The following is a 25,791-nucleotide window of genomic DNA, read 5'->3' as shown; positions in this document are numbered from 1 at the left end:
TTGTGTTGCAAAGTTATGAATGCTAAAACAGAATTACAAATAACTACACTACACGTAATTAAAAAGATACAAAACAAGCATTACACCAAAACAATTCAAATCAGATATCGTTTATACCACTTGGTCCATTTCTCTGATCTCTTTTACGTCTGAGATCATACCCATCCGCATGCTTCCTCAAATCATCAACAAAATGATCACTCGCCGGTACATCATACTTCTTCTCATCTCCTGCCACCGCCTCCTTGACCTTATGACCGGCATCCTTCGTTACATCATACATATTATCCAATGTGCTTTTCGCCATCTCTCCTATATTTAACCCCGTTTCCACAGCTTTTACTACTCCTTGCTTCACCGTGTCCGCCACAAAACTCCCACTGTCATCATCGTTGTTGTTGTTCTCCCTTCTGTTGAAGGTGGCTGATGAAGAGGTTGGAGTTGTAGATGTATCCAGAAAGGGGTTGTTGTAATCTCCTCTGTCAAAGGTTGATGAAGACGGTGGAGTTGTGGTTGTTTTCACAGCGTTAACACGGTCGGATGACGGCGGTGTTGGTGGTAACCCAGATGCTGATTCTCTTATATCATCAACTAAGTTTCTCTTCTGCGCGCATAGGTTAAGAAAGCTTACGGGTGGGCAAGAAACCAAATAAACTGATCCGAAACCAAAAAAACTGGAAAATCCTAACTAAAAAACCGAACATATTACAAAAATCGACCGTTTGGTTTTATATTTTTCTAAAAACGAGCTAACGTTTCGGTTTTCTTTTGCATGTAAGAAAAACTGAAAACTATAATCGAATTCCTAGGTGTTGGTGGTAACCCAGATGCTGATTCTCTTATATCATCAACTAAGTTTCTCTTCTGCGCGCATAGGTTAAGAAAGCTTACGGGTGGGCAAGAAACCAAATAAACTGATCCGAAACCAAAAAAACTGGAAAATCCTAACTAAAAAACCGAACATATTACAAAAATCGACCGTTTGGTTTTATATTTTTCTAAAAACGAGCTAACGTTTCGGTTTTCTTTTGCATGTAAGAAAAACTGAAAACTATAATCGAATTCCTAAATTTTTATTTTTAATTCCCAGTAATTTATGATATTTAAATAAATATGTAACTTAAACCTAAAGATTTTTATGGTTAAATATAATAGTTTATGAGTTAAAAATTAATAAAAATTTAAATTATTCATACCTTAACTATCGGCATAACTTTTCTTTAACCTAAAATATTCAAGCTAAAATGGCAAAAACCGAAAACCAAACAAAAACTAAAGCGTAAACCGAAGCCCAAGAAACCGTAACTGAGCAGTTACAAAAATCCTAAAACCGAAGTTTGGGTTTTAGGCAGTGTTTTAAAAACCGGTTCAAACCGACCGGTTGAACGGTTAAACTGAATTTAGCACAGCAGGCCGGTATTTTGAGTCCGGTATTTTTGGCTGGTTTGCTAGAACATAGTACCAACGGTTTTTGTCTAAAATACCGGTTTTTACCGGCAAATCGATTCTATGTCCAATAAATTTTTTATATTTGCGGCCATATTTTTTCAAAATTACTTTTAACCCGATAAATAACATTCAAAAATGTAAACTTAGGACTGTTTTTTTTTTTTAAATTGAGTGCTTTTGCATTATGTTTTTAATATGAATTAGTTTTTAGATTATTTTTTATGTAATCAAGATTATTTTTGGATTGAAGTTACATTTATAAGATTAATAACCGGTTGAACCTTCTGGTATAAACCGGTTCAACCGGTTGTACCGTTTTATAGCCCAATTCATTACAAGTTAAATACTGGTTTTTAAAACATTGGTTTTAGGTGATGAATTGCACAACGCATACCACTAACAAAATTTATTATTAAACACTAAATTATATATGTGCATGTACGTACGTACCTTGTAATTTGGTTGGGTGGATAAGAAGAAAGCGGGATGAACCCTAAATCCAACGGTGGATGATTGAACATTAATACTGTTAGTGACGAATCTGATGGCTCTTCCGTACATGGCTGCTCATATGATATGGATGGATTTCAGCACGGTGTAAAGTGAGTTTAAATAGTGGTCAAAGTACGGAATCGGTGGCACGGACCAGCGGTAATATGGAGACACGTAGTAGTGACGTGGCAGAAATGTTGTGTACTTCTTCGGTACGTGGGACTAATTCGTTCAACGAGCCAATACTGTGGATTCTTAGATAAGGTTCCGTTAATTGGATAGGACTCGTCAAAATACTTTATATATATATATCCCTTATTTATATATATATATTAATTTTGAACTTTATTAACATAAAACGTGCTTTGAAGGTTGTAGTTTCCGCTACTTTTGTTGTACATGATGTATAAATGGTTGTACATACTGCTGTCAATTTTGTAACCTCCTTATCTCTTTACACGTGTTTTAACCATAGATATGTGGCCTTATTTGACATCCACGTATTTTTCCTTTACACGTATTTGACCATTATCACACCATCGCTTTCTTTATTCTTTGTTGATGTCATCGCAGCCGTCTACCATCACCGTCTTCGACTACGAACTGCGACCGTCACCACCACACATCGGCTTTAGCACCGCCTGATTTTATTAGGGTTTCGTCGTGGTAAAAGGCTGGTTGTGTGGAGGCAATGGGAATATGGTCGATTTGAAAACCTTAGGTGGTGCGCTGACGGCGTGGGTTCAGTGGCCGGTTGTGTGGTGGCGGTGTTTTGCAGGGTTCGTGGTGCTGCAGTGTGTTGGGAGTCGAGCGGGAGAAGCTGTTGGCCTATTGTTGCCGGGTTGTGTTTGGAAACCCTGGGTAGCGGTGGTTCGATGGCCTCTTCCCGCCTCTCTTCGCCGGCGATGACTTTGACTCGGAACGACGTTTTGGAAGTATGATGGTTATGTTTGTGATTTCGCCTCTTTAGATCGGTTTATGGATCCTCGGGATGTTTCAGGTCAATAAATCTTTGTTTCAAATTGATAGGAAGTAATTTATGTAAAGATTTGAAAGAAGAAAAAATTGATTTGTGTTTTTGTTGCAGGTTACTTAATCTTAAAAGGATAAACTATAAAGAGATCAAGTAAGAAACTATTTACGAAATAGCTGATATAATTCCTTATTATAAAAGGAAAACAAGACAAGTCCTCGTCACAATTATTGGATTTTCTTACAAGTGGAGCAATAACAATTCAGTAACACGATAGTTCTTGGAAAATTCATTGTATTAAACATTGTGTGGTTTGTCCTAGACTGAGTTTTAAAAAGACTGCTAATTAATTTCGGTTAAGTTTTCGAAATTTCGACCTAACAACTTTTTAACTTTTTAAGTGTCATTCTGTGTATGGTTGTCATAATAGTTATGTTACAGGCATTATATCATGTTGCTGGCATGGTGTGAACCTGAGCCTATTTTGATACATTGAACTTTATTATCTTTTGTCACATACCCAGAACCGCTACCAAATGACTGGTGCACGTTTATTTATATAAAATACACACATGAGATACGTGTATTTGCCTATTGCAATTTTTATTTGTGTACACAGATTATTTGGTTTGGTAGCTATGAAGAGTTAATGAACCAAATTTCGCATCACACATCGGCTAACTCAAGCTACTTGACCTGACAATGACAATGAAACCAGATGGCGGTATCATTGTCAACAAAGTTACAAACATAGCATTCAACTAGCCAGTCAAAACACAAAATGATTCAAATACCCCTCAAATCACACCAGTAACACCTAATCCAAAAACGCCACCTTGAAAATGCATGAACCTGATACCTCGGGTCCTATTCTCCTGTTATTTTTTCTGTTTCTGATGTTGATTAGAAAAATAACTCTTGACAATTGCAGGCAACACCGAAACATCAAAAAAGCAACAACTGAAACAGGGGAAACTCTCTTTTTGCTAATGACAAATATGGCTACCCTCTAATTAGGCAATGACTAAACTTGCTTTTGTAAAGTTTATATGCTTTAATATATTTTTGTAAAGTTTTTGGCCCTTAAATTAGAAACGACTGTGTGGACGTAATGTTATTTGTATTTCGAATGCTTTGGTAATTATGGTTAAAAACTGTGAGCGGTTTAATTCCCCTTCACATTAGATGATAGATATGAAATGAAGTTCCACTAGAACTTAATACGATCGTGTTTAATTTTTGAGTAGTAAGTACAAGGTGCTAAAACGAAAGTCTTAAATCTCTTAAAAAAAATTAGCAACCCCGCCGCATTAATGTGGCGGGCCTAAATACTAGTTATATATTGAATGACACTTTATGTATGACCTTAACTAAATTACACGTGGCTTGGGAATAATTAGATGATGTTTTAACCACTAACTACTCTACTAACATGTCGAGTATCTACTATATAATAAAAGAATACTTCATTCATTCTATCACTTGTCATTTCCCCAGCCTCCCTCACTTTTTTTTACCCGTTTTCAATTAATTGGATCTGGGCCATTACCCGACCCAAGTTTTGTTTTTATTAACCCTGGATCCATGTTTTCATCTTGTGAAGAACGACCTACTTCTCCCCTTTCTAAATTCAACTCAAATCGAAGGTTTTCCGCCTATTCGGTGGGGAAAAGCCGGTTCACAATGTTTCGGCGCTGGAAAAATATGCTTCCACTTCTTTTATCTCGATTTCGAGTGTTGATTTTGATTGGTGTAATTAGAACTCTAATTTCACCGATTCATGAAGGATATAGTCTTCTGCCGCCTCGGTTATTGATCGACATCAATTACAGATAAGCAATTTCATCTTAATATTGTTATTTACTTATGTTGTGGATAAACAAATCTTATTTATTGTGTAATGATGTTATTTGGAGATTATAATTTTAGAGGCAATCTTATATGTGGTTCTAATATACTATTAACCCAAACTTATTCAACGAATGTACACTATAATTTTATTGATTTACATTCTCCTATATATAATGTAATCTATAACAAATTTGCAATTTTAGTAAAATGTTTATATTGGGAGTTACTCAAGATTGTCCCCCTTTTAGGTTTCAAGTGACTGACTTGACTGAATTTACTTAACTACCAATTTTGATTGCATTTTATATTTTTGGTTTGTAGGATGATGAAGATGATTTTGAGGACACATGCTTTGTTGCATAAAGTAAGATCAATTTGCTTACTGTATTTTCTAATGTTCATGTACTTTTTGTGTTAATCTTGAGTAGTGTCAAACTTTAGTTTAGGCTTTTTTAACATTCATAGACTTCTTATTAAGGCTATTTGTAGTGGAGGAGCTACACATTGGGGCGTTTTTTGCCATGTGACGCCCAGTCAGCAAATGGTGGGTTTTTGTTTTTGGGGTGTAATGGTGTAGGGGCTACAAAATAGTAATATAATAATAATAATATACATATATATATATATATATATATTACACACATATATATAATAATATAAATAAACAAAACACACAGACATGCTGGGTGAGAACAGCTCCTCGCCCCCGCCCCATTTCGCCCGGAAATCGCCCAGGGGGCGGTGTGCTCCCCCTTTGTCGCCCCATTCTCGCCCTTTAATCGCCCATTACGCTTAGTCTAAAGGTGCTTACAATATGGATTTGATGGTTTTTAGGACAACCCGTGAGCTAAAATTTTAATATCATAAACCGAAACCGAATTGTTGAAAATGAAAAACCAAACTAAACTAAATTGTTTTTAGAACCATGAGCTAAATTGTTCTTTTAGTTAACATGAGGTCTTTTCCTGCTGAGATGTCCCTATTTGGCTTCATAAAGGTTGATCAGTTGATGATATAATAATACCCCCCCCCCCCCCCCCCCCCCCCCCCATGGAAGCTTAATGTTTATAAAGCAAAAGTCAATTTCCTCTTGCCATTATAAGATAGTACAATTTGTGTATTTGTAAACATGATTTTATAACTACTGATCTCAACATTAGATTGATATCTTATTGTACAGATTGAGAGAGAATTCATGGTTTTCTCACATGAGTGCTTATTTAAGTTGTTTTTTTAATATAATAAAAAGTTACCAATGTTAAACTTGCTAAATGATTTTTGTTTTTCTGTTAGTTATCTGACTTTTTAATTTGTGTGTTAAGCGGCTGATCTGCTTCCGCGGAAGGACAAGAAGGCATCGGAGTGGGATCCTAGGTGACATGACGATTATCTGGTTTCTATAATATTGGTTATTATAAAACATAATAACCCGTTTCCAATATATGTTGTTCATCCCCACCATATTCATCCAACATTCGATTCAGGCAACAAAGAAAACAAAACCGAACTATCTATTAATTTCCAAAATTAGCAATTTGACACCTTCGTATTGGAGTTGTTGGTGATTATCGTGTTGCTCTTCGTGTTGTTAAACAGGTAATTGCGAATAAGTTAATTTTCAATAAGTTACTTCTTTGCATAGTTGCGTTAATAGATCGCAGGTATAGGATCCATTAAACATTTTTGTTTGGAAACCGTAAGGAATTCAGCTTCAACACCTGATTCCGTGAATTATATATATGATATGTGCATTAGATATGTATAAACCAATTTTTTTATCTTTCTTTGCATTAAAAAAAACCATGATTATATTGTTTTCCCACATTTGTTCAGGTACCCAAAAAACAATTGATGGGCCTTCAATGAATGATTGGTGTGGAGGTTATGGTGCAAAACAAAACACCATTCTTGTTACAACAACTGATAATGAAATCATTCTAAGAGGTAAACCTCATAGCACTCTTCATCTTTTTTAGACCCATTTCAATTCTGATTCGTGTCCATAATGCTAATTGTATTGTATTATATTACAACTGATTATGAAATCATTCTAAGAGGTCAATTCTGATTGTATTATATTATATTATTTACCAGTTGATTGAATGTGAAGATGATGATTTTAGTGATGAAGATGATGTTAATGTTCAAGATGGAATTTATATTCACAGATGTCACGGGAGCAAACATCATATTGGAATTTATTCTCTATCAAGTACATATATGTGACAATTACCTATTAATTGATACGCAATTAAGGTATTTAGTATGTTTTATGGTCAAAATATGACAGCAATACACATTTTTTTTAAATACCGTTATAACATTTATTAAGATTGGCACCTTATTTATAATCATCATCATCATCGTACTCAGTATATCCCACCAATAGCAATGCTATGGTAGGGTCTGAGGAGGGTAAGATGTAGACAACCTTACCTCTACCCCATAGGGATAGAGAGGCTGCTTCCGATGAGACCCCCGGCTCGATAGTAGTTTTGCATCAAGCCTTGGACATAAGGCACATAGCACTCAATCATCGGGACACCGGCTGATTGGTGCATGTGCCCTTGTCTTTCGGCTATCAACGCCACCACATGATGCCTGACTAACCTTCCCCCACTTTTAACGTTATTTTCACGAGATTAGTAAAATAACGTCAAAATTAGTGCAATTTTACTTTTGCCCACCCGAGAGTTCACACGTATATACATTATATGCGTGCACCGCCAGCAGGGCATACCTTATTTATAATGTAAAGTGCAATTGTATTAACAATATATGATAATTGTAGTTGTATTTTGGGGAATATTTAAAGTTTACAATTTTCATTAATTTCCCGTGTAATACACGGGGCTCAAACTAGTAAACTATAAAGTGTTAAATGGACTTTGTTCGTGCGGATTGACAAGTCAAACATATATGAACGTTTGACATGAACAGGTAAAAGAAAAGTGTGTCAAACATATAATCTTAAACACAAGTTGCTAGAACTTAAAACAACCATAACTTATGTGGTTTGGAAGTTTTATTTTATAGTAAACTAGGTCTTTACCAACACGTTGTGCCAGAACGGTTATTTATTTGATAAAACGTGGGTGTTGCAAACGCGAGTCGACGCGTGAAGATTATACAATGTAACATTACCTAATTCGTGATCCAAATCTTGTCATCTTTTCATAATCACATTATTGATTTAATTCATAAGCCTAATTTCATATCCACCCATGAAACAATACAAAATGCAAACATAATACATATAGCGGATTATGTGCAACATATAGGCGAGGGCAACAACAAATTATTTATCATAACTAATAACCAACATAAACAGATTCCTGGAGACTTGGTAAGTACGTATTTTAAACTGTAAATAAGGAAAACTAAGAACACAATACCTCACAATAATAGCTTATCGAAACACCAAAGACGAACTCATGTAACTAATCCCTCGATAGTTCGATCGACTGATTAACGATCAAATTAGCAATGAGAAGTGATTAATTAATCGATGCTTAGCATTTATAAGCAGTGGCATCCTATTGTTACCTATAATTTGTAAAATGAATGACGGAAACGGCGTTGCGTGGACTAGGGTGATTACTATTAGGATCCAGAGGGGAAAAAAAAGCAAAGGTGGACGGTGGTGATTAGGACCCACATAAAAAATACAAATAAAAAGATACGACGAGATTCAAACGAAGGCAATCAACAGGTTCAGAACCAAGCCAACAACCATAGACCAAAACGCTACACAACACCTTCTGTTAGATCAACACAACGTAAAATATATATACTAAACAGATGTGGTAACAATTGTGACGCCAAAACTCTCAATTGTATATATTAGTATTTACATGTTTTTGTCCTTAGGTTTGATTTATAAAATCATTATCTATATCGATATGTTGTTACCAAACCTGTCATTTGTTTTAACAGACGTTAAATTTGTCTGTTAAGTTTAGTCATATACACTATATATGAAGTTATCTTGGTCTTTTTACTCTTCAGGTGACTATTCTTGTAATTGAAATTAAAAAAAATCATCAAACATTATGCAATTCCCGAAGATTAAGGAGTATACATGCAAATTTATATAAGCCTAATTTACAATTCATTTATTTTATTTTATATTTTGTACGTTAATAATCTAAAATTATAAATTAAAAAAAAGGTCTATGCATAATTGCATATAAAATTGGTTACAATTTATACTATAAAACATGATGCTCATTTACATATCTTCTATATTGTGACATGAAATATCAAATTAGTTTATGTTACGGCTTAAAACTTAATATTCGAAAAATTATATATATAAAAATAAATAGCAAGATACTTAGCAGGTTACAAGGACACGAGGTAGTAAATGTGGCTAATTCAACTTGGCCTCATTTTACAATCTGGAGTATAACAATTTCTAATCTCAAACTTGCTCTAATATTCTTTCATTTATTGCAACAATAAGTTAAATATGTAGATTACATATTGATATATATCAACGAATTAACAGTGGGGTGTTCACGGTCCAGCTAATAACTTTTGTCAAAAAATTTGAAGCCAGAGGTTTTCAAAAACAGCAAACCAATCTGGTTGTGTTGGGTGACTGACCAAACATGCCAAAACTGTATTGATTTTGGTGGACATATTGCAAAATATGAAAACAGTGGGTTTGGTTTACACAGTTGGTTTCAAGCTCCAAACAATCAGCCAAACCATTAAACCACCAACACTTATAACCTTTTACATACCAATAAAACACTACAACAAACTTAATAACTTACATTCATCAATCAAATCACTTTACAATCAAGACCTTAAAAACTACCATTCAACAATCACCTACCACCTAGTCACACAACCTCATCAAGCCACAAAACAACCTGGTCAATCAAAGGTCTTTTTCTAGGATCCTGTTCCAAACACTTACAAGCAATGTTCAAAACCTCCAACATTTGATCCACACAACTCTTATCCCAAATCAACAAATCAAAAATCTCCACATATTTCCCTTCACCTTTCATCTCAAACACCCATGAAACCAAATCCCTACAATTCTTCCCCTTAATAACTTCAACCGGCTGTCTAGCCGTAATCAGTTCAAGAAGCACAACACCAAAACTATACACATCGCCTTTATAAGTTGCGGTCAACGTTTGACCGTATTCAGGCGGTATGTACCCCAACGTCCCCACCAAATCGGTCGTCACATGTGTGTCGTACGGGCATAACAACCTCGCAAGCCCAAAATCAGCTAAATGGGCCTCGAACCCGTCATCAAGTAAAATATTACTTGTTTTGATGTCGCGGTGGATGATTTTAGGCCCGTTGTGGAGATACGCTAACCCGCGTGCGGTTCCTCGTGCTATCGTTAACCGTGTGCGCCATTTTAATGGGGACTCTCCCTCCAAGCGTTCGTGTAACCAGTAATCCAAACTACCGTTTTCCATATACGAGTAGATTAGTAACCGATCGGGCCCGTGTTTGCAATACCCTTTTAGGGAAACAAGATTCTTGTGTTGGGCTTTTGAGAGGGCTTCAACTTCGGCGTGAAATTCGCGTTCCATTTCCCCGCAATCACTTGAAAGTTTCTTGATTGCGGCTTTTGACCCGTTTTGAAGATTCGCTTTGTAAACGAGCCCGAATCCGCCGCACCCGATTATGTTAGATTCACTGAAGTTATTTGTTGCTTCCACTATGTTTGAAACAGTGAGATCCTTGCAACCCGAAGCGAGGAAAAGAACGGGCTTTGACCAGTCAAATCGACCCGATAACCCGTCCATTATGCTGTTACTTTCATCTTCTGATTCCTCAATCGAATCAAGACGATTCTTTCCGGACAATTTAAGAATAACGCATGCTAACAAGATCGCGATTCCGGCTCCAATCCCAAGTGTGATTCCTAATATACGATTTCTCCTCGATTTTCGAACAGAACCGGAATAAACGGACGGAATCTGTTTCACCGTGCAAGGTGAAAGTTCTTCCCCGCAAAGCCCGGGATTTCCATCAAAACTCGAGCTCGGGAATCCTGAGAACTGGGTTCCAGAAGGAATAGACCCTTCCAAGTGATTATTAGCAACCGAAAACATCGAAAGAAACGTGAGCTTGTTTAACGAATCGGGAATCGATCCGCGAAGATCGTTTGATGACAAGTCCAGAAATTCCAAATTACCCAACTCAGATAGCGTGTCGGGTATCGTTCCACTTAAGTTATTCTTGCTCAAATCAAGAACAAGAAGCTGCTTTAACTTCCCGATTGATAACAAAATCGAACCGTTTAATAGGTTATTGCTAAGGTTAATCGTTGGAGGAAAGCTTGCAACTTGATTGTACTGAAGACCTTTTCCACTTACATTTCTCTTAACGAATAACGGGATTCCAGTAGTCGATCCAATAATCGAAGAGCTTTTGTTTAACGAAACCAAACTCTTCAAATCTGTCAAACCTACAGGTAGTTGACCCGTGAGCGAGTTATTAGAAAAATCTAAGTAAAACAGCCTCTCCATTTGCCCGATCCAAGACGGTACGACCCCGTTTAACAGATTCCAAGATAAATCGAGCACTTCCAGACTCGAACAACCAGTCAACCAATGTGGGATTTGACCTTCAAGTTGACTATTTGCAATTGCAAGAACCATTAACCGCTCAAACCCGTTAACAAAACCCGGAATTTCTTCCTGGTCAAAATTTCTAGTCAATATCAAAGTGGTTAGATTCTTGCAACTTTGCAGAACCGATAACGCGTGGCCTAAATTAGACAACGCGTTATTCGAAAACGATAAAAACGAAAGATTCGAAAGATTCGCATACCCATCGGGTATCTCGCCATACAACTTGTTCTTTGCAAGATTCAAGATTCTCAATTCAGCACAACTAGCAAGTGATTTTGGTAATAAACCCGTGAAACGATTACTACCAAGATTAAGTGTGCATAAATTAACCAACTTGGAGAAATCAAAACTTAAATCACCCGAGAACGAATTATTACCAAAATCAAGTATTCTTAACTTAGAACATGTCTCTAAGGTTTTAGGCAATGGACCCGAGAACGAATTCGAATGGGTATTTATCAGTTCCAAATGCGTTAACATGTCGAACACATCAGGAAACAGGCCCACAAACTGGTTACCGGATAAAACTAACGATTCAAGATTCGAAAGCTTACTGAGATTCATGCTGATCGCGCCCGACAACCCATTGGAAGAAAGCGATAACCGTTGCAGAGATGAAAACGAGTATATAAACTCGGGTATAACACCCGAAAACGAATTGGAATTGATGTTAAGTTCTTGAAGAGATTCACCACAGTTCTTAAAACTTTCAAGACCGCCAGTGAACCGATTCATTGACAGATCAAGAACCCGAATGCTGCTAGACGAACTGCACACATTCGATTTAAATTCACCCGAGAACGAATTGTTACTCAAATTAAACACGATAAGATTCGGGAATTCCCCAAACCCTAACAAGTTCCCAGACAACAAATTACTAGACACATTAACAACTTCAAGATTCTTCAAACTTGAAAGGCTTTCGGGTAATTCACCATTAAGCTGATTAAACGAAAGGTCTAGCGATCTCAGATTCCGTAAACGAGATACAGAATCCGGAATCCGGCCGGTTAAACCCTTTGCAGATAAGTTCAACATGGCAACTCTGTTTGGGATATTAATTTCACAAATTACACCACCCCAGTTACAGCAAAAGGAAGCATTAGTCCAAGATGATATTATAGAGGCGTTTTTGAAAGATAAAGCAAGCTCATTTAGAGCTGAAAGATCATCTGGATGGCATGTTTGGCTTAGGGTTTTGGTACTAAAAGATAAACAGAAGATGAAAACCAGGAACACCCAGTTGATAAAATCCATTGATCAATTGAAGCAGGTTATAACTAGGGTTTGAAATGGGAAGCTAGAACCCTAATCCCCAAAATTGGAGAGCATAATAAGCGAAATGAGAGAGTGTAGAATTAAAGTACTGGTTGAGAATTGTAAAAGGTGACAGGAATCGTATGGCATTGCAGGATGAGTCAAAAGGTGAAGAAGAAGTGAAGGGGGCCATGGAAATTTATAAGGAAAGTGAGTGATTGGATGCTGACATCAGTTACACAACTTGGTTTTGACTTTGTATAGATTTGGGCCAACAATTTCTCTCCCTATCAGCTGATTAATTTTTTTTTTTGAACGGCAAATTTAGGATCACTCACGGACCACTGGAGTATAGTACCAGCAGAACCACGCGATCATATCCATCTCCACTAGGCAATAATGCCTAACCACCAATTCAGGAGGAAAGCCAACAAAAGTTGGGAAAACCCCCTTTTATGGGATTCGAACCCAGGACCTTATGGTCCCTAAGCCTTATCCCACCACCAAGATGCCACTAGGCTACAAAGCCATGGACTATCAGCTGATTAATTGAACCTTGTTTGTCGCATTCTTTTTAAAATAATAATATTTATAAGAGATAATTACGCTAATAGCTAGTGTAAAAAATTGATTAATAAATATTAGAAAATCCTTAGTTAAATATTTAAGAAATAAAGGAAACTGTTATAAATATATTAATGTTATGGTTATCAATACCTAATATAAATTAGCTTTCTTCCCAAGTTTTCATATCCTATATATGCATCTCATTGTACCTCCTTGTATGACACACCTAGTAATGAAATCTCTCTCTTTCTCCATACATTTTATTGTCATATTGCTTTAGCTATTAGACTTGTTTCACAACAGAAACCACTTTTTATAATTTACAATACTCAATCACATGTTAAAGAATATTAAAGAATACCATGTTTCTTCTCTCAACATAGTGGGGGAGCCTAGCTGTTTTTTTTCATATGGGTTTTAAACTTTTTGGTATTCGATTATTTTCTGGCGTTAAAGTTTTTGGGCTTTTATGAATCTGGTCTATCATTCGGCCAACTAAATAACACACAATTTCATAACCATAAGAAAATGATATCATCAACATTAAAATAAAATACAAAGTTATATTAAATAGACTTATGTATTATAATTGTTCCATACGCTTTTCATGTATTGAAAGCGAATCATAACATCTTCAGTCGCGACTATCAGAAACAACTCATTTTCAATATAACAAATCCAAGCATTATTCATATAAACGCTACCCATCCGATTAGTTTGAATATATTTTTTTTAAAATGATGATAGAGGAAATCAAAAGGAGTGCATTCTCATAGATAGAAAAAGGGGTGACGAGAGGAACTTGATTGGTTGAGTTTGTGTAAGTTTATATTTTAAAAAATTGAAGTTTGGTGTTGTATGTTCCTTTGTTTCAAGTTTCTTACTATGTTGTATGTTCCTCATAGATAAAATGATGATAGGAGTTTTTTAATAATTTTACCCATTTAAAAAAATAAAAATAAACATGAATGAATGATGACGACCATTAAACAAAATATAGTGCTACACATTATTATAATAAAAGCAATATTCACTACTAGAAAATAGGGCTAATGCAACCTTTTAGAAGCAACCTTTTTCATATGAGTTGCATTTGACTCTAACGCAACTTCTTTGAACATAAAGGTTGCATTAGAAGATCAAATGCAATCTTTTCGATAAAAAAGTTGCAAAATTATACTAAATTTGCAACTTTTTTATTAAAGTGTTGCAAATTTTACTAGACACCGCAACCTTTTTTTTAAATGTTGCATTAAGAGCATTTATATGCAACTTGTATTTTAAAGGGTTGCATTAGATTAACCGGGTTATTGCTTCAAAGGTTGCATTACGTTGTATTTTACGACTTTGAAAAACGAGTTTGACGGTCTCATTGACGGGTTTGGTTTGAAGTAGATGGTATAAATCAGACCATAGTACAATGCAAAATAAACGTACATATTTGACTTATAGAAATTAAAACACTAAAATGTAACACAAAAATTAATTAATAATAAAATTTGTTTTTAATAAGCATTTACATTAGGTTGGTCACTTTTCATTAGCTTTCTTAAACACATCAGTTATTTGGAAATTTCAATCCACCTCGACCTTGCTGATTGGGTTGTAATGTTTATTGTTTTATTCAGGTTGCTGATTGGTTGTAATATATGAATTAGTGGCAATTCAACATTAAATATTGCGATTCAACATGTGGTATGTATGTTTATCTTGATTTGGTTGGTAACTAATAAATAAATAAATTGTGCGTTAATATCTACAAGTAATAGTAACCAATAATGCAGCGCATTTAAATCTATAAGGATGGATGGCAAACACCACAGGTTTAAGAGGATCGGATGGCACCACCACCTTGTTTACTCATGAGGTGAAGGTTGCCAAATACTACGAGAATGATCCAAATTCAAAGGAAAGGTTCTACTAATGGTAAACCTAGCATCACAGTGGTAGTTTCTACTCATAATTGCCATCAAAATAAATGCAACTAAGATGAATGATAGTATTCATGTTTCAAAATAGCTTGTGTAGTTTAACATATGGAATTTATATTTCGTAATGGGTGATGGTAGTTACATTATAGGTGACAAAATGGGTGGGTTGGGCAAGATGGATTACGGGTACTCTTTTAGTGGTAATCAAAGCGGTCCAGGCCGGTTAGGTTGACCTGCAAATGCTTTTATTTTTAGTCCATCCACTTTGAGTTTTATAAGCAGTTAATGGCTTACAACTCCCACATTATTAAAATAATAATCTAAGTTGTTTTTATAAAAAGATTTACATCAGTATGATATGAGTTTCTTCAAATGATGTAGTATTTAAACTTATTTCTACATCTGACTGTTATTCTTTTTTATGTTCTTCACTTCTCAATGGTGTATACAAGTAAGTGAAAAGGACATATAAATATATACATATATTTAGGTTCATATAGATTAGCCTACATGCTTTTTGATTATATTCAAACTACTAGAAAATGATAATGATCACAAATGTTAAGAGAGCTTAAGAGTGAAAACTAGTTAATAGTTGCCTTCATTTCATAGACTAATTTGTCTCTCAATTAGTTTTTTTAGATGTGATGTAACATGAGAAATTCAGAACCGTTGAACTTAGTTCTTGTTTCAAGATTTTTAAATTGAGTTCTTTTTTGTAATTTTTATTTTTATTTATTTATTTCTTTTTTGTAGATCAGATGATGAATCAAGCACAACAAAAGAACTGATTTTATCTATTGATTTTGTAAAAAGGAAAGAGGCATAACACACGGGACCTCCACCAAAGCGATCATCTTGTTAGGTTCTTGACTGTTTCGAATCATTTTTTGTGACAGGTAACTCTAGTTAAAAAGAAAGTTCTCGAGTGTTATTAAGTGAATCCATCCTAAACTGAATCCGGCCTTAGTTGTAACCTTAGTTGAACTCAACCTGCAGGTTTTGCCATGAATTCATTTAAAGATTATCTACATAAGTTTTTTCTTGCTACTAACTTTAGGATACCAGAAACATAGTGTCTGGTTCCGATCATCCAGGTGTGTGTTAATATACTTTCTAACAGGATGAAAATGAAATTGAGGGCCATTGTGTCTTTTTTATTATTTTTTTATGGCAGGTCTTCCAGAAAAATGATGAATAAATGGATGGTGCTGAGGAACTTATATTGTTTCAGGTGGTATGCTTGTAGAATATTTCAAAGCGAAAAAATAGAGCTGCCTGAAATGCGAAAAGAAATTGAAAACGACAAAGGAAAATAGGCTAAGCTAGAAGCTAGGATGCGAAGTATTATGTCAAAAGCTAATTGAAGTACTTCATGATCTTAGAATTGAATAGAAGGTTTTCGTTACTTTTAATCATTGTAATTGACAACTTTATGTTTGATTACATTGTTATATTTTGTTTGGACATGTTAAATTATGATATATCTATTGTATATATGTTATTATTGTGTTGGTTTACTTGAGATACCTTTGCATATAATAGAAATTTAAAGTATTTCAAACAATGTTGCTATAAAGATGCATTGAACTATAAATAATGGTTGCATTTGATGTAAAAAAAAGTTGCATTTTAGTGTAGCAAAGGTTGCATTTGAGCGTTAGAAAAGTTGCATTAGGATACAAAAAAGGTTGCATAATAAAAAGGTTGCATTTGAGTAGTAAACGCAACACTTTTTAAAAGGGTTGCATTATCTAACAATAAGGTTGCATTAGACCTAATGCAACTTTTTCAAGGCCTACTGCAACATTTTACCAGGGTTACAATAAATTCATTTTCTTGTAGTGATTTGTCCATGGGTGCTACACATATTTTTTGTGAGCACATAGAAATTGACAAGACTCCTCCTTAAACCATCTTCTTCTTCATGGGTGCCCGGAAATTAAATGACATATACTCAAAATGTCACAAAAACAACGACAGAGTAGCCGAAGGAAGTGATATCTTTGTCTCTCTTTGAAATTTAAGTTTTTGTTTTTTTCACCGGCGAACGGTGAAATGTTTCCGGAGATTTCGTGACACTGGGTTCGTTTGCCGAAAAAGAATGTGTTCGCTAGTTAAATCGTACATATAAGTTATATATAAATCCGAAAATGGACCAGGTTCGGCCGAACCCGATGACTTCTACGTGGCTCCGCGACTGCGGCTACATGTTCTCTTTTATTGGATTTTCAATAGATATATAAATTTCATCGAATATTTTTCTTCTTTTAAAAAGAAGAAACAGCACTCATGTCACTTGTCTCAACCGTAGCTTAACTCCATCAACAACTTACAAGATAACCCTTTCCTACTATATGGGACAAACCATCACAATATTGAGGTTATAGTTATCGACAGTTTGCCAGTTGTATCCGGCAAAGCCCTATAGTAAAATCAAAAGCTATATCAATGGTACTTTAACTGCCACTAATAGCCTAGTTCTTACAACCTGATGATTAGTTATCTTTACTAATCTTTAAACATAAGTTGCCACTAATGACCGGTTCTCTTTGATTATAAGCTGCCACTGCAAACATTTGCCAATCATGGATCAAACTGATGCTTACCATGGTTTCGGCTTCAACAACCTTCGGACCTATACAGGTCGGGTTGGTTGGTAGGTACAAATCATATCAGTATACATCATCAAGGCCCCTTAAATATATCCGTTGAAGATATAAGATGTCAAAAATTTCAAACTGCTTCTAGATTTGGTAAAATAAGTCAACTCGTTCATTTTTACGTTGCCACAATCGCTATGTAATATCCTATATGTCCTACTGGAACCTGAATTCAAAGTTGTAGGTGAGGCTAATTTGGTCACCAACTCCACCTTCATCATAAACAACCATGTTCGTCCGTCCCTAGCTATGTATTTTTTTATTCTTTATAAAGTTGAAATATGTACCCATTTTGCTACAAGTCTACGTATTAGTTATGAAGTTATTATTACTAAAAGTAAACAAGAACAAAATAGTTGACATTTGTTAATTTACTATTTCTTTGAATCATATCTTATTTTTTTATTTTGTTTTTAGTAGGCCATAGTGTTGAAAATGCTTAGATTTGTAGAATTATAATACAACCTAAAAAGATATAAATACTCATTAGTGAGTGACAGAAATAGAACTCAAGGATGGATCTATTTAAAAATTATGTATCGTATTTCATGGTGTTGAGTGACATCGTTAGGTTGTTTGTTCTTGCCATGGAGTTGAATCATGACTTTTTTCAAAGACAAGTATTAAATTTCCTTTTTGAAAGATCCGTCATAACACCTAACAAAGAAAACATGCTAAAATCATAGATCTCGTAATGCCACCGACTAGAGTATCACTATTAGAGCCAGATGATTACCTTGCATGTACTGGTTGCACCATGCATTTAGGCGCCGCTTCCAGTGCATACGTACCGGCCATCTAGGTAGGATACTAAGCATGTTGGTAAAGCCACGTTCCGATCCATGCCAATTACACAATTGTTGAATGTCGCTCACTTGAGACTCAAGTAGCTATTTTCGCCCTTGAGACAAACTCAGATGGTTTTATTACATATTTTAAAAACTAAAAGAAAAAATAAAGGTGTATAAATTGGTCAACTAGCGAACATGGCCCATATTGGTAAGCGTGTGCACAAGATTGACCTAAAGCTAAAATAAGCTTGTTTGTTTAAGACTAAGCCTCAGTCCGTTAATGTTATTTTAGGTCCATGTCGTATTTGTATTTACCGTAAAAATTCACTTTTTTTATCTGAGAACTTTGTTTGTTAAAAGGACTCCATCATTTATTGGTGTATCATCTTCTTAGAAGTTAACTTGTAACATGTTATATGCATGTTGTTTTTATAAATCATTTTCAAGATAATATCTTGATCTTTATAGCATAAATATATGACAATATAATGAGTTAATTATTATATATTTCCTTTTCAACATAAACTTAAAAATAATAATATATATTTTAACATATAGTTTGACAAAATGCCAAGCAAAAGCTATTTGACATAAGGGGCCAAAGAACGTCCCAACATACAGACCGCATGTCGAAAAGGTAACTTTGCGACCCCTTTGTGTCCATCTAAGCCATGTCATTATTGCGTGGGTCAGCGGACCCTTAGATTCCGCCCGTGTCGTTTGTTTCTCTTTCACACTTACAATATACATATTTACAAAAGCATAATAATGATATACATATAGTAAAATTCAAACTGGGTTCGGTTGTAGTGGTAAGAATCGAGCAAACAAGTAGCATTTTATTTAGCTGAGTGCATGTGTTTAACACGGTTACTTTAAAACATCATGTCTCTATTTAGGTAAAGCGACCGGTTTTCTAGACACAACGGAGACTTCAATAGTTAGACTATGTGTTGTGTTAATGGTTGGATCATCAAATGCCATGTCACGTAGGTGGATGGGCATTCACTAATTAAATCTTTAAATATGTGTAATGGTTTAACCAAGTTAATGATTATATATTTGTATAGTTTTTTTTATAGAAAACGAGAGTGGAGTAGTTTGATTTGTTGAAATTGAATGTGGCTCCGCTTCTTTTCCCCTGGGCCTAGTTTACCTAGTGTTGTGGAGGAGTTAGTTAATCAAAAGTGATGTCACGTCACTGTCACGTAGACAGTGAGACATTAACTAATTAACCTGAAAAACAAGTGTTACGGAGATAGATTAGTGAACCAGAATATTAAAAAAAAAAAAAGTAAACAAAGGTGATAATTGGTTGAAATGGGGGTGCACCCCCACTTTTTTAAACACTTTTGGGTGTGAATCACTTGGCGATAGATGTGAACTTTTTAAATGGGGTTACAGTAGAAAATAATTTAACATGTATACAGTAAGAAAATGACAACTTAGAGTGCACGGTTTAAATCCTTCAACCCCCCACCACTTGATCTGCTCCTAATTGATCCAAATGGTTCTATCAGTTCGGATTATTTTCCCTCATAAACGGTTTCAATCCCAACCGATTTGGCTACGATTCGTTTTAAACTTTGTTAATCAAATCCGAAACAGTTTTAATTAAAACCGATCCGGTTTGAACCAAAATTTTGGTTTTTACACCTCTAAATCCGTCACCCTCTCGGATGAGAATATGAGATACACATTCCTTCTAGTAAAATGCAAGATGTCATGGTCCAACAAGGCAAGATTTAGATAGGCTTTTTTATGGGCTTACCTTTAAATTGGGCCGGTCTGTTTTCCCAAAAAGCCTAAATAGGGTGATTTGAGTGATTACTGATTACCACCTCTCACTTTCCCAGTACCACATCAGTACTTATCACTATCGATAGTAATATAACCGACTCATACATAATACAGATAAATTTTTACTCACAAATTTGTATGTATTCTTTATAGAGGTGGCAATGTGAGCAGAGGCGGACCTAGCATGCAATGTGCGAGTTTACGGGAACCCATTGAGTTTCGAATTTTCTATAAAAAGTCTATATAAATTATGGTAGTGAACCCACATATAAAACATTGAGTAAACCCATACACAAATTCAACCTTAGTCTAGTGGTAATGAATCATGCTTCCTGTAACTCCAACCCAGGTTCCTAGGATTTCAATTTTTAATTTTTTGGTTTTTATTTTAAATACAATATCATGTTTGATTGAATGCATTCACTCTCTATGCTTCAACTATTTAAATACATTATGCATTAGCATGCTTTTTATTACACACAAATATGTTGTCTGAAAATTGCTACAAAGGTCACACTTACCCTAGATAGGATGTTACGGTAAGAATCATTAAACCTTAGCTTAATATTCCTTTATTGATGTTTCTTTACTTGCTCTTTTTTAGTAAAGAGTTTTTAGAATTCTGGTCTTAATCTGTATAAAACTAAACTAAATGCTTTAGTTAGAATTTTTAAATCTTATAGCGAGCTGAATAATTGAAGATTCAAACTAATGAAATTTAGATAAGGTGTCAAAATTTTATTATGCTTTATACCTTCAAAATGGTTTGAGCCAGCCCATGCTAGAAAATTAGCTAATGAGGAAGTTTGTTTTTTGTTGTTGCATCGTATTTTTATTATGTGATTAACATTACCCGACTTGAACCGTCAAACCGACCCGAACTATCGAACCGAGCCTAAATTTTTCTCTTGTCGTATAAACTTAGAATATCTAAAAACAGTGAACTCACTAGAAAAAAATTCCTGGATCCGTCACTGAATGTGAGTGGGTTGAGTTGGATTTGGGTGATGGGTTAGAATGAGGGGGTGTTTGGGATAGCTTATTTTCACCAACTTATAACTTATAAACTTTTTGAAAATGAATAAGGTGTTTGGGATTGCTTTTGATGTGAGGGGAAAAGTTCCATAAGTTACAATGTTGTGACTTATTAATTTAATGAAAAGTTATAAAGAGGTAAAATAAGGAATCCCAAACACCCCCTAAGTATGGGGTTAGTATAGATTTTTAAAATAGAGGGTTAGGATGGATATGAGTCAAGATGGGTAAAGCTAACCCATCTTGACCTAAGTGAATGTTGAAATACAAAGGGATTTAAAAACCTCTCAAAAAAATATTCAAAAAAACTATTAAAAAAATAACTCAAAATATAAATATAAAAGCAAAATGTAAAATAACTAAAATGTTTCTCCCGTCATTCTCGTTCATTAAAAAAAACCGTTTTGTACTGGTTCAGGTTCGAGTTTTTTTTTCGGTTCGGGTTTGTTTGTTTTTTTCATTTCGGTCGATTTCGGTATTTGCTCGGTTTCAATGATTTCGGTTTCGATTTCTCGGTTTTTTCGGCTTCAGTTTTGTTTTAGTCAGTTTTTTCGGTTTCATTTCGTTTTTTTTTGTTTCGTTTCGATTCATCTTGTTTTATTTTGGTCGACTACGTTTCAGTTTTTTTGTTTCGTTTTGGTAAGCTTTTTGATTGCATTTCGTTTTTTTTGTTTCGTTTGGACAGTTTTTCGGTGTCATATCGGTTTTTTTTGTATCGTTTTTCTATTTCGATTCAGTTTCGTTTCATTTTTTTTGTTTCGTTTTGGTCGGTTCGGTGTTTTTGACTCGTTTTGGTCCGGTTTTAAAATTGCATTTAGTTTTTTTATGTTTCCTTTTGGTCAGTTTTTTAGTTTTAATTCTGTTTTTTTGTTTCATTTCGGTCGTTTTTCTATTTCGGTTCAGTTTCGTTTCGGTTTTTTTGTTTCGTTTTGTTCAGTTTTTTGGCTTCATATCGGTTTATTTGTTTCGTTTTGGTCGTTTTTCTATTCCAGTTCAGCTTTGTTTCTGTTTTTTTTGTTTTTTTTGGTCGGTTCCGTGTTTTTGTTTTGTTTTGGTCAGATTTTCAGTTGCATTTCGTTTTTTTTGTTTCGTTTTGGTCAACTTTTCGGTTTCATATAGGTTTTTTTTATTTCATTTTGGTCGTTTTTTTATTTCGATTCAGTTTTGTTTCTGTTTGGTCGATTCGTTGTTTTTGTTTAGTTTTGGTTTGCTTTTCGGTTGCATTTCGCTTTTTTGTTTCGTTTTGGTCAGTTTTTCGGTTTCATTCCGTTTTTTTTTTGTTTCGTTTTGGTCGTTTTTCTATCTCGGTTTAGTTTTTTTGTTTCGTTTTAGTCGGCTCCGGGTTTTTGTTTCGTTTTGATCGTTTATTGGGTTTCGGATTAGTTTTGTTTCGCACGTGATAGTTTGGGTATATTGAATTAGATAAATTTTAGATAACTTGGATATTTTGTTTTGACCAATTTTAACCTATAAATGAAACTCAATTGTATATTTTCAATCCATCCTGACCCCTTAAAGAATTTTTATGATCTATCTTAATCCATTTACTTTTAAAGTTTATTGACCCAAAACAATCCATTTGGGTTGGGTTTGCCACCCTTAATTCTTTATATTTCACATGTTATAAATATTAGACTTGTTATTTATATAATTATTACTTACAGAATATATGAACATTGATAATATTAAATTTAAGAGAAATAAAGTATCTTAGCAGATGAAGAAAAACAAAATATTTCTGTAACATTTACGATGAGCCTTAACACATTAATTTAAACAGGTCATACCTGAGATATTGTGTTCATGAACTTCATTAAATTCTAAGTTATAAGTTTAGGTAATATGAAAAATAATATCTTATATCATATAATTGATGGCTCGCATTTATATCAACATGCGAAATACGCGAAATACCCAACTCATATTTGAGTAAGTGTAAAATTTGCGAGTTCATATCAAATTCGTCCAGTCAATATACGAACATGATCCAAGCCATTTCACGAGACCATTTTAAAGAGGGACTAAAAGTGTGATAAAACACTAAAATCAAAATCATTGTAAATTTTAGAGCAAATTAAATATTATGTCTTTATATGTAAAATTATAGGTTATGTCATCTGGTTAGGTTGAATACACTTATGCCCTTTATTTGAAAACTTTACTCGATTTTTGTCTTGTACAAAAATTGGACGTTAACCTTTTTTGTTCAGTAATTTGTAAAGCACACTAGGTTGAATACACTTATGTCATTTATGTTGGCTCAAGAGTTTGGCTTATGCGTTCTCCCGTGAAACCATACAGTCGGCTACCACCTGACAGTCGTTGTGCCGCCACAAGAACATAACTATCTGACGTAACACACAATGGGACGAAAACACGAGTGGGCTTAAGATCCAAACTGACAACATTACAAGGCTTAGCTCAAATAATTAATTATCAATATTCATCTTTTTTTAAGACTAATTTATTATATATTCATACAAAACAAGCGATAATCAAACTTGAGTTTACACTAAAAAAAACTCAGGCCTCCCTACCATTATGCCACAAGCAAACGAGGATATTTGAAAAACTAGTAGCTAACTATCCATACAACAAAATTACAGTACACTTCTTTCTTTGTATAATTTGAATGAGAATCTCACTTGGGTATGGCCCAATTAACACGCATGCATGCATGCATATGTAACCGTTAACTCGTTCTACATTTGCCGCGTGGGCATCTTTGTCATTTGCCTTTTTTATAAATTCCATCGTGCCCAACAGTTGCCTCTGCAATCTAGCTTTCCACCACCATCATCACTACTCACACCTTTCATGGCTTCCTTTCACAAATCTCTCTGCATTTTCTTCCTTTTATTTTCCACTTCACTCTATTTCTCTAATGCTTTCAATTTGACCGTTGGCGGCAATGACGGCTGGACTCTACACCCGACTGAAAGCTACAGTCAATGGTCCGGCAGATTGAGGTTTAATGTCAACGAAACTCTCCGTATGTATTCATGTCCTATTACTTCTACTTTATTTTTATTATCTTTTAATACAAACATTATAAAAAGTCTTAATATTTTCTGTTTTTTATTGCGAAATTCACTTAACATTTTTTTTTCATGTTAAAGTTTTTCTACATGTTTGATTTAAACAAAAAGGTGAAAAAGAAAAAAAAAAACAACTTGAAATCGATACATAGTGCTGTTTTGTTTAGATGTTTGTTTTCTTATGTGGATTGTATCAGATTTTACTAAAAAGTAATGTTTACATCAATATAAGACAAACAGATAACAAACTGTGTCGTTAGCCTTTAGGTTATATATTTTGTCATCATTATTTAATGTCCTTTTCCAAGTTATTTAGAAAATAATTCGAAAATCGTTTAAAACTAACATACATATCAAGTAAAATCTATATATAAAAAAAGAAATTATCTTTTATTATTATTTGTAGTTTACCTAGTAGTACTAATTAGTTTTTTTTAAAGGCACCTAGTACTAATTAGTAGTATTTATGTTTTTTTAACCCTTTATTATCTTTTGTTGCTTCTACTTTTATCACAATCTTTTATCATACATTTTTCATGTGGGTTGTTAAAAATATTATTAAATCTTGTTTGCAGATTTCAGGTATAATGGCAAGTCAGATTCAGTAATGGAGGTCAACAAAGCCAATTATGATACATGCAACACCAACAACTCCATTTAACCGGGTGAATCCCTTTACCCAAAAAAAAACACCAACAACTCCATCACCACCCTCACCGGCGGCGACTCTTTCTTTAATCTAAACCGTCTAGGACCATTTTACTTCATCAGTGGCAATAAATCAAACTGTAATCAGGGTCAGAAGGTAACTGTGGTCGTTGTGTCACCTAGAAAGAAGCAAACACTATCTACACTGGCATCAGCTCCAGCCACAACTGCTGTTTCAACACCACTTGAATCTGAAGGAAGTCCGGTGGCTTCATCAGATGGAACAGCTTCATCTTCTCCGACTGCTAACTCGGGAGACGTGAATGCTCCTGCACCAAGCGGATCGACTGCGAAACAAGCAGTTTGTGCATGCTGGATTGTGTTGCTTGCTATGATAATATTAGTTTAATTAGTTTTTTCTTGAGGGAATTAGTCTAGATTAAGTTTTTGTAATGTGAAACATGTATTTAATTTGTTTGTTTTGAGTATTAATTTGTCACATTTTCTTATATTTTAGTAGTGTATTTTGTTGATAAATTGTTGTGCAATTTATTATTGGAGAGGCAGTGAGGCGTAATAAACGCGTCCTCTTGACATGATATATTTATTTTACTAGTTAATTTAAACACAACATTTTTAACTAAACTTGTCGTTCTTCTTAAATAGTAATTTATGAACATCAGAG

The 25,791-nt window shown here is 34.5% G+C and overlaps 1 protein-coding gene and 1 pseudogene across 2 annotated transcripts; both read right to left on the bottom strand.

Moving 5' to 3' along the window:
* LOC143550097 (uncharacterized) lies at nt 1-2,011 on the bottom strand. Of its 2 annotated transcripts, none has more exons than XM_077040826.1 (2): nt 1,900-2,011; nt 1-604 (listed from the first exon to the last, which is right to left on the bottom strand). In XM_077040826.1, the coding sequence occupies exons 1-2, from the start codon at nt 2,008-2,010 to the stop codon at nt 101-103; spliced, it is 615 nt and encodes a 204-aa protein (XP_076896941.1). In that variant the 5' UTR covers nt 2,011; the 3' UTR covers nt 1-100. The 2 variants fall into 2 exon arrangements, 1 of the variants encoding a protein (XP_076896941.1); XR_013138265.1 differs by lacking the exon at nt 1-604 and adding an exon at nt 807-864 and having other exon boundaries at nt 1,900-1,977.
* Nucleotides 2,012-9,457: 7,446 nt separating this feature from the next.
* Nucleotides 9,458-12,666, bottom strand: LOC143550108 (phytosulfokine receptor 2 pseudogene; annotated as a pseudogene).
* Between the last annotated feature and the right edge of the window lie 13,125 nt (nt 12,667-25,791).

Source organism: Bidens hawaiensis, unplaced genomic scaffold (assembly GCF_021521415.1).
Source record: "Bidens hawaiensis isolate Kalapana, Puna unplaced genomic scaffold, B.hawaiensis_p1.1 tig00015924_1, whole genome shotgun sequence".
Taxonomy (NCBI): domain Eukaryota; kingdom Viridiplantae; phylum Streptophyta; class Magnoliopsida; order Asterales; family Asteraceae; genus Bidens; species Bidens hawaiensis.
This window is presented reverse-complemented; position numbering and strand designations above follow the sequence as displayed.

Coding starts and splice junctions, on each gene's coding strand:
- LOC143550097 (XM_077040826.1), bottom strand. CDS start 2,010: ATGTACGGAAGAGCCATCAGATTCGTCACTAACAGTATTAATGTTCAA. Junction 605..1,899: donor CCACCCAACCAAATTACAAG/GTACGTACGTAC, acceptor CTATGCGCGCAG/AAGAGAAACTTAGTTGATGA.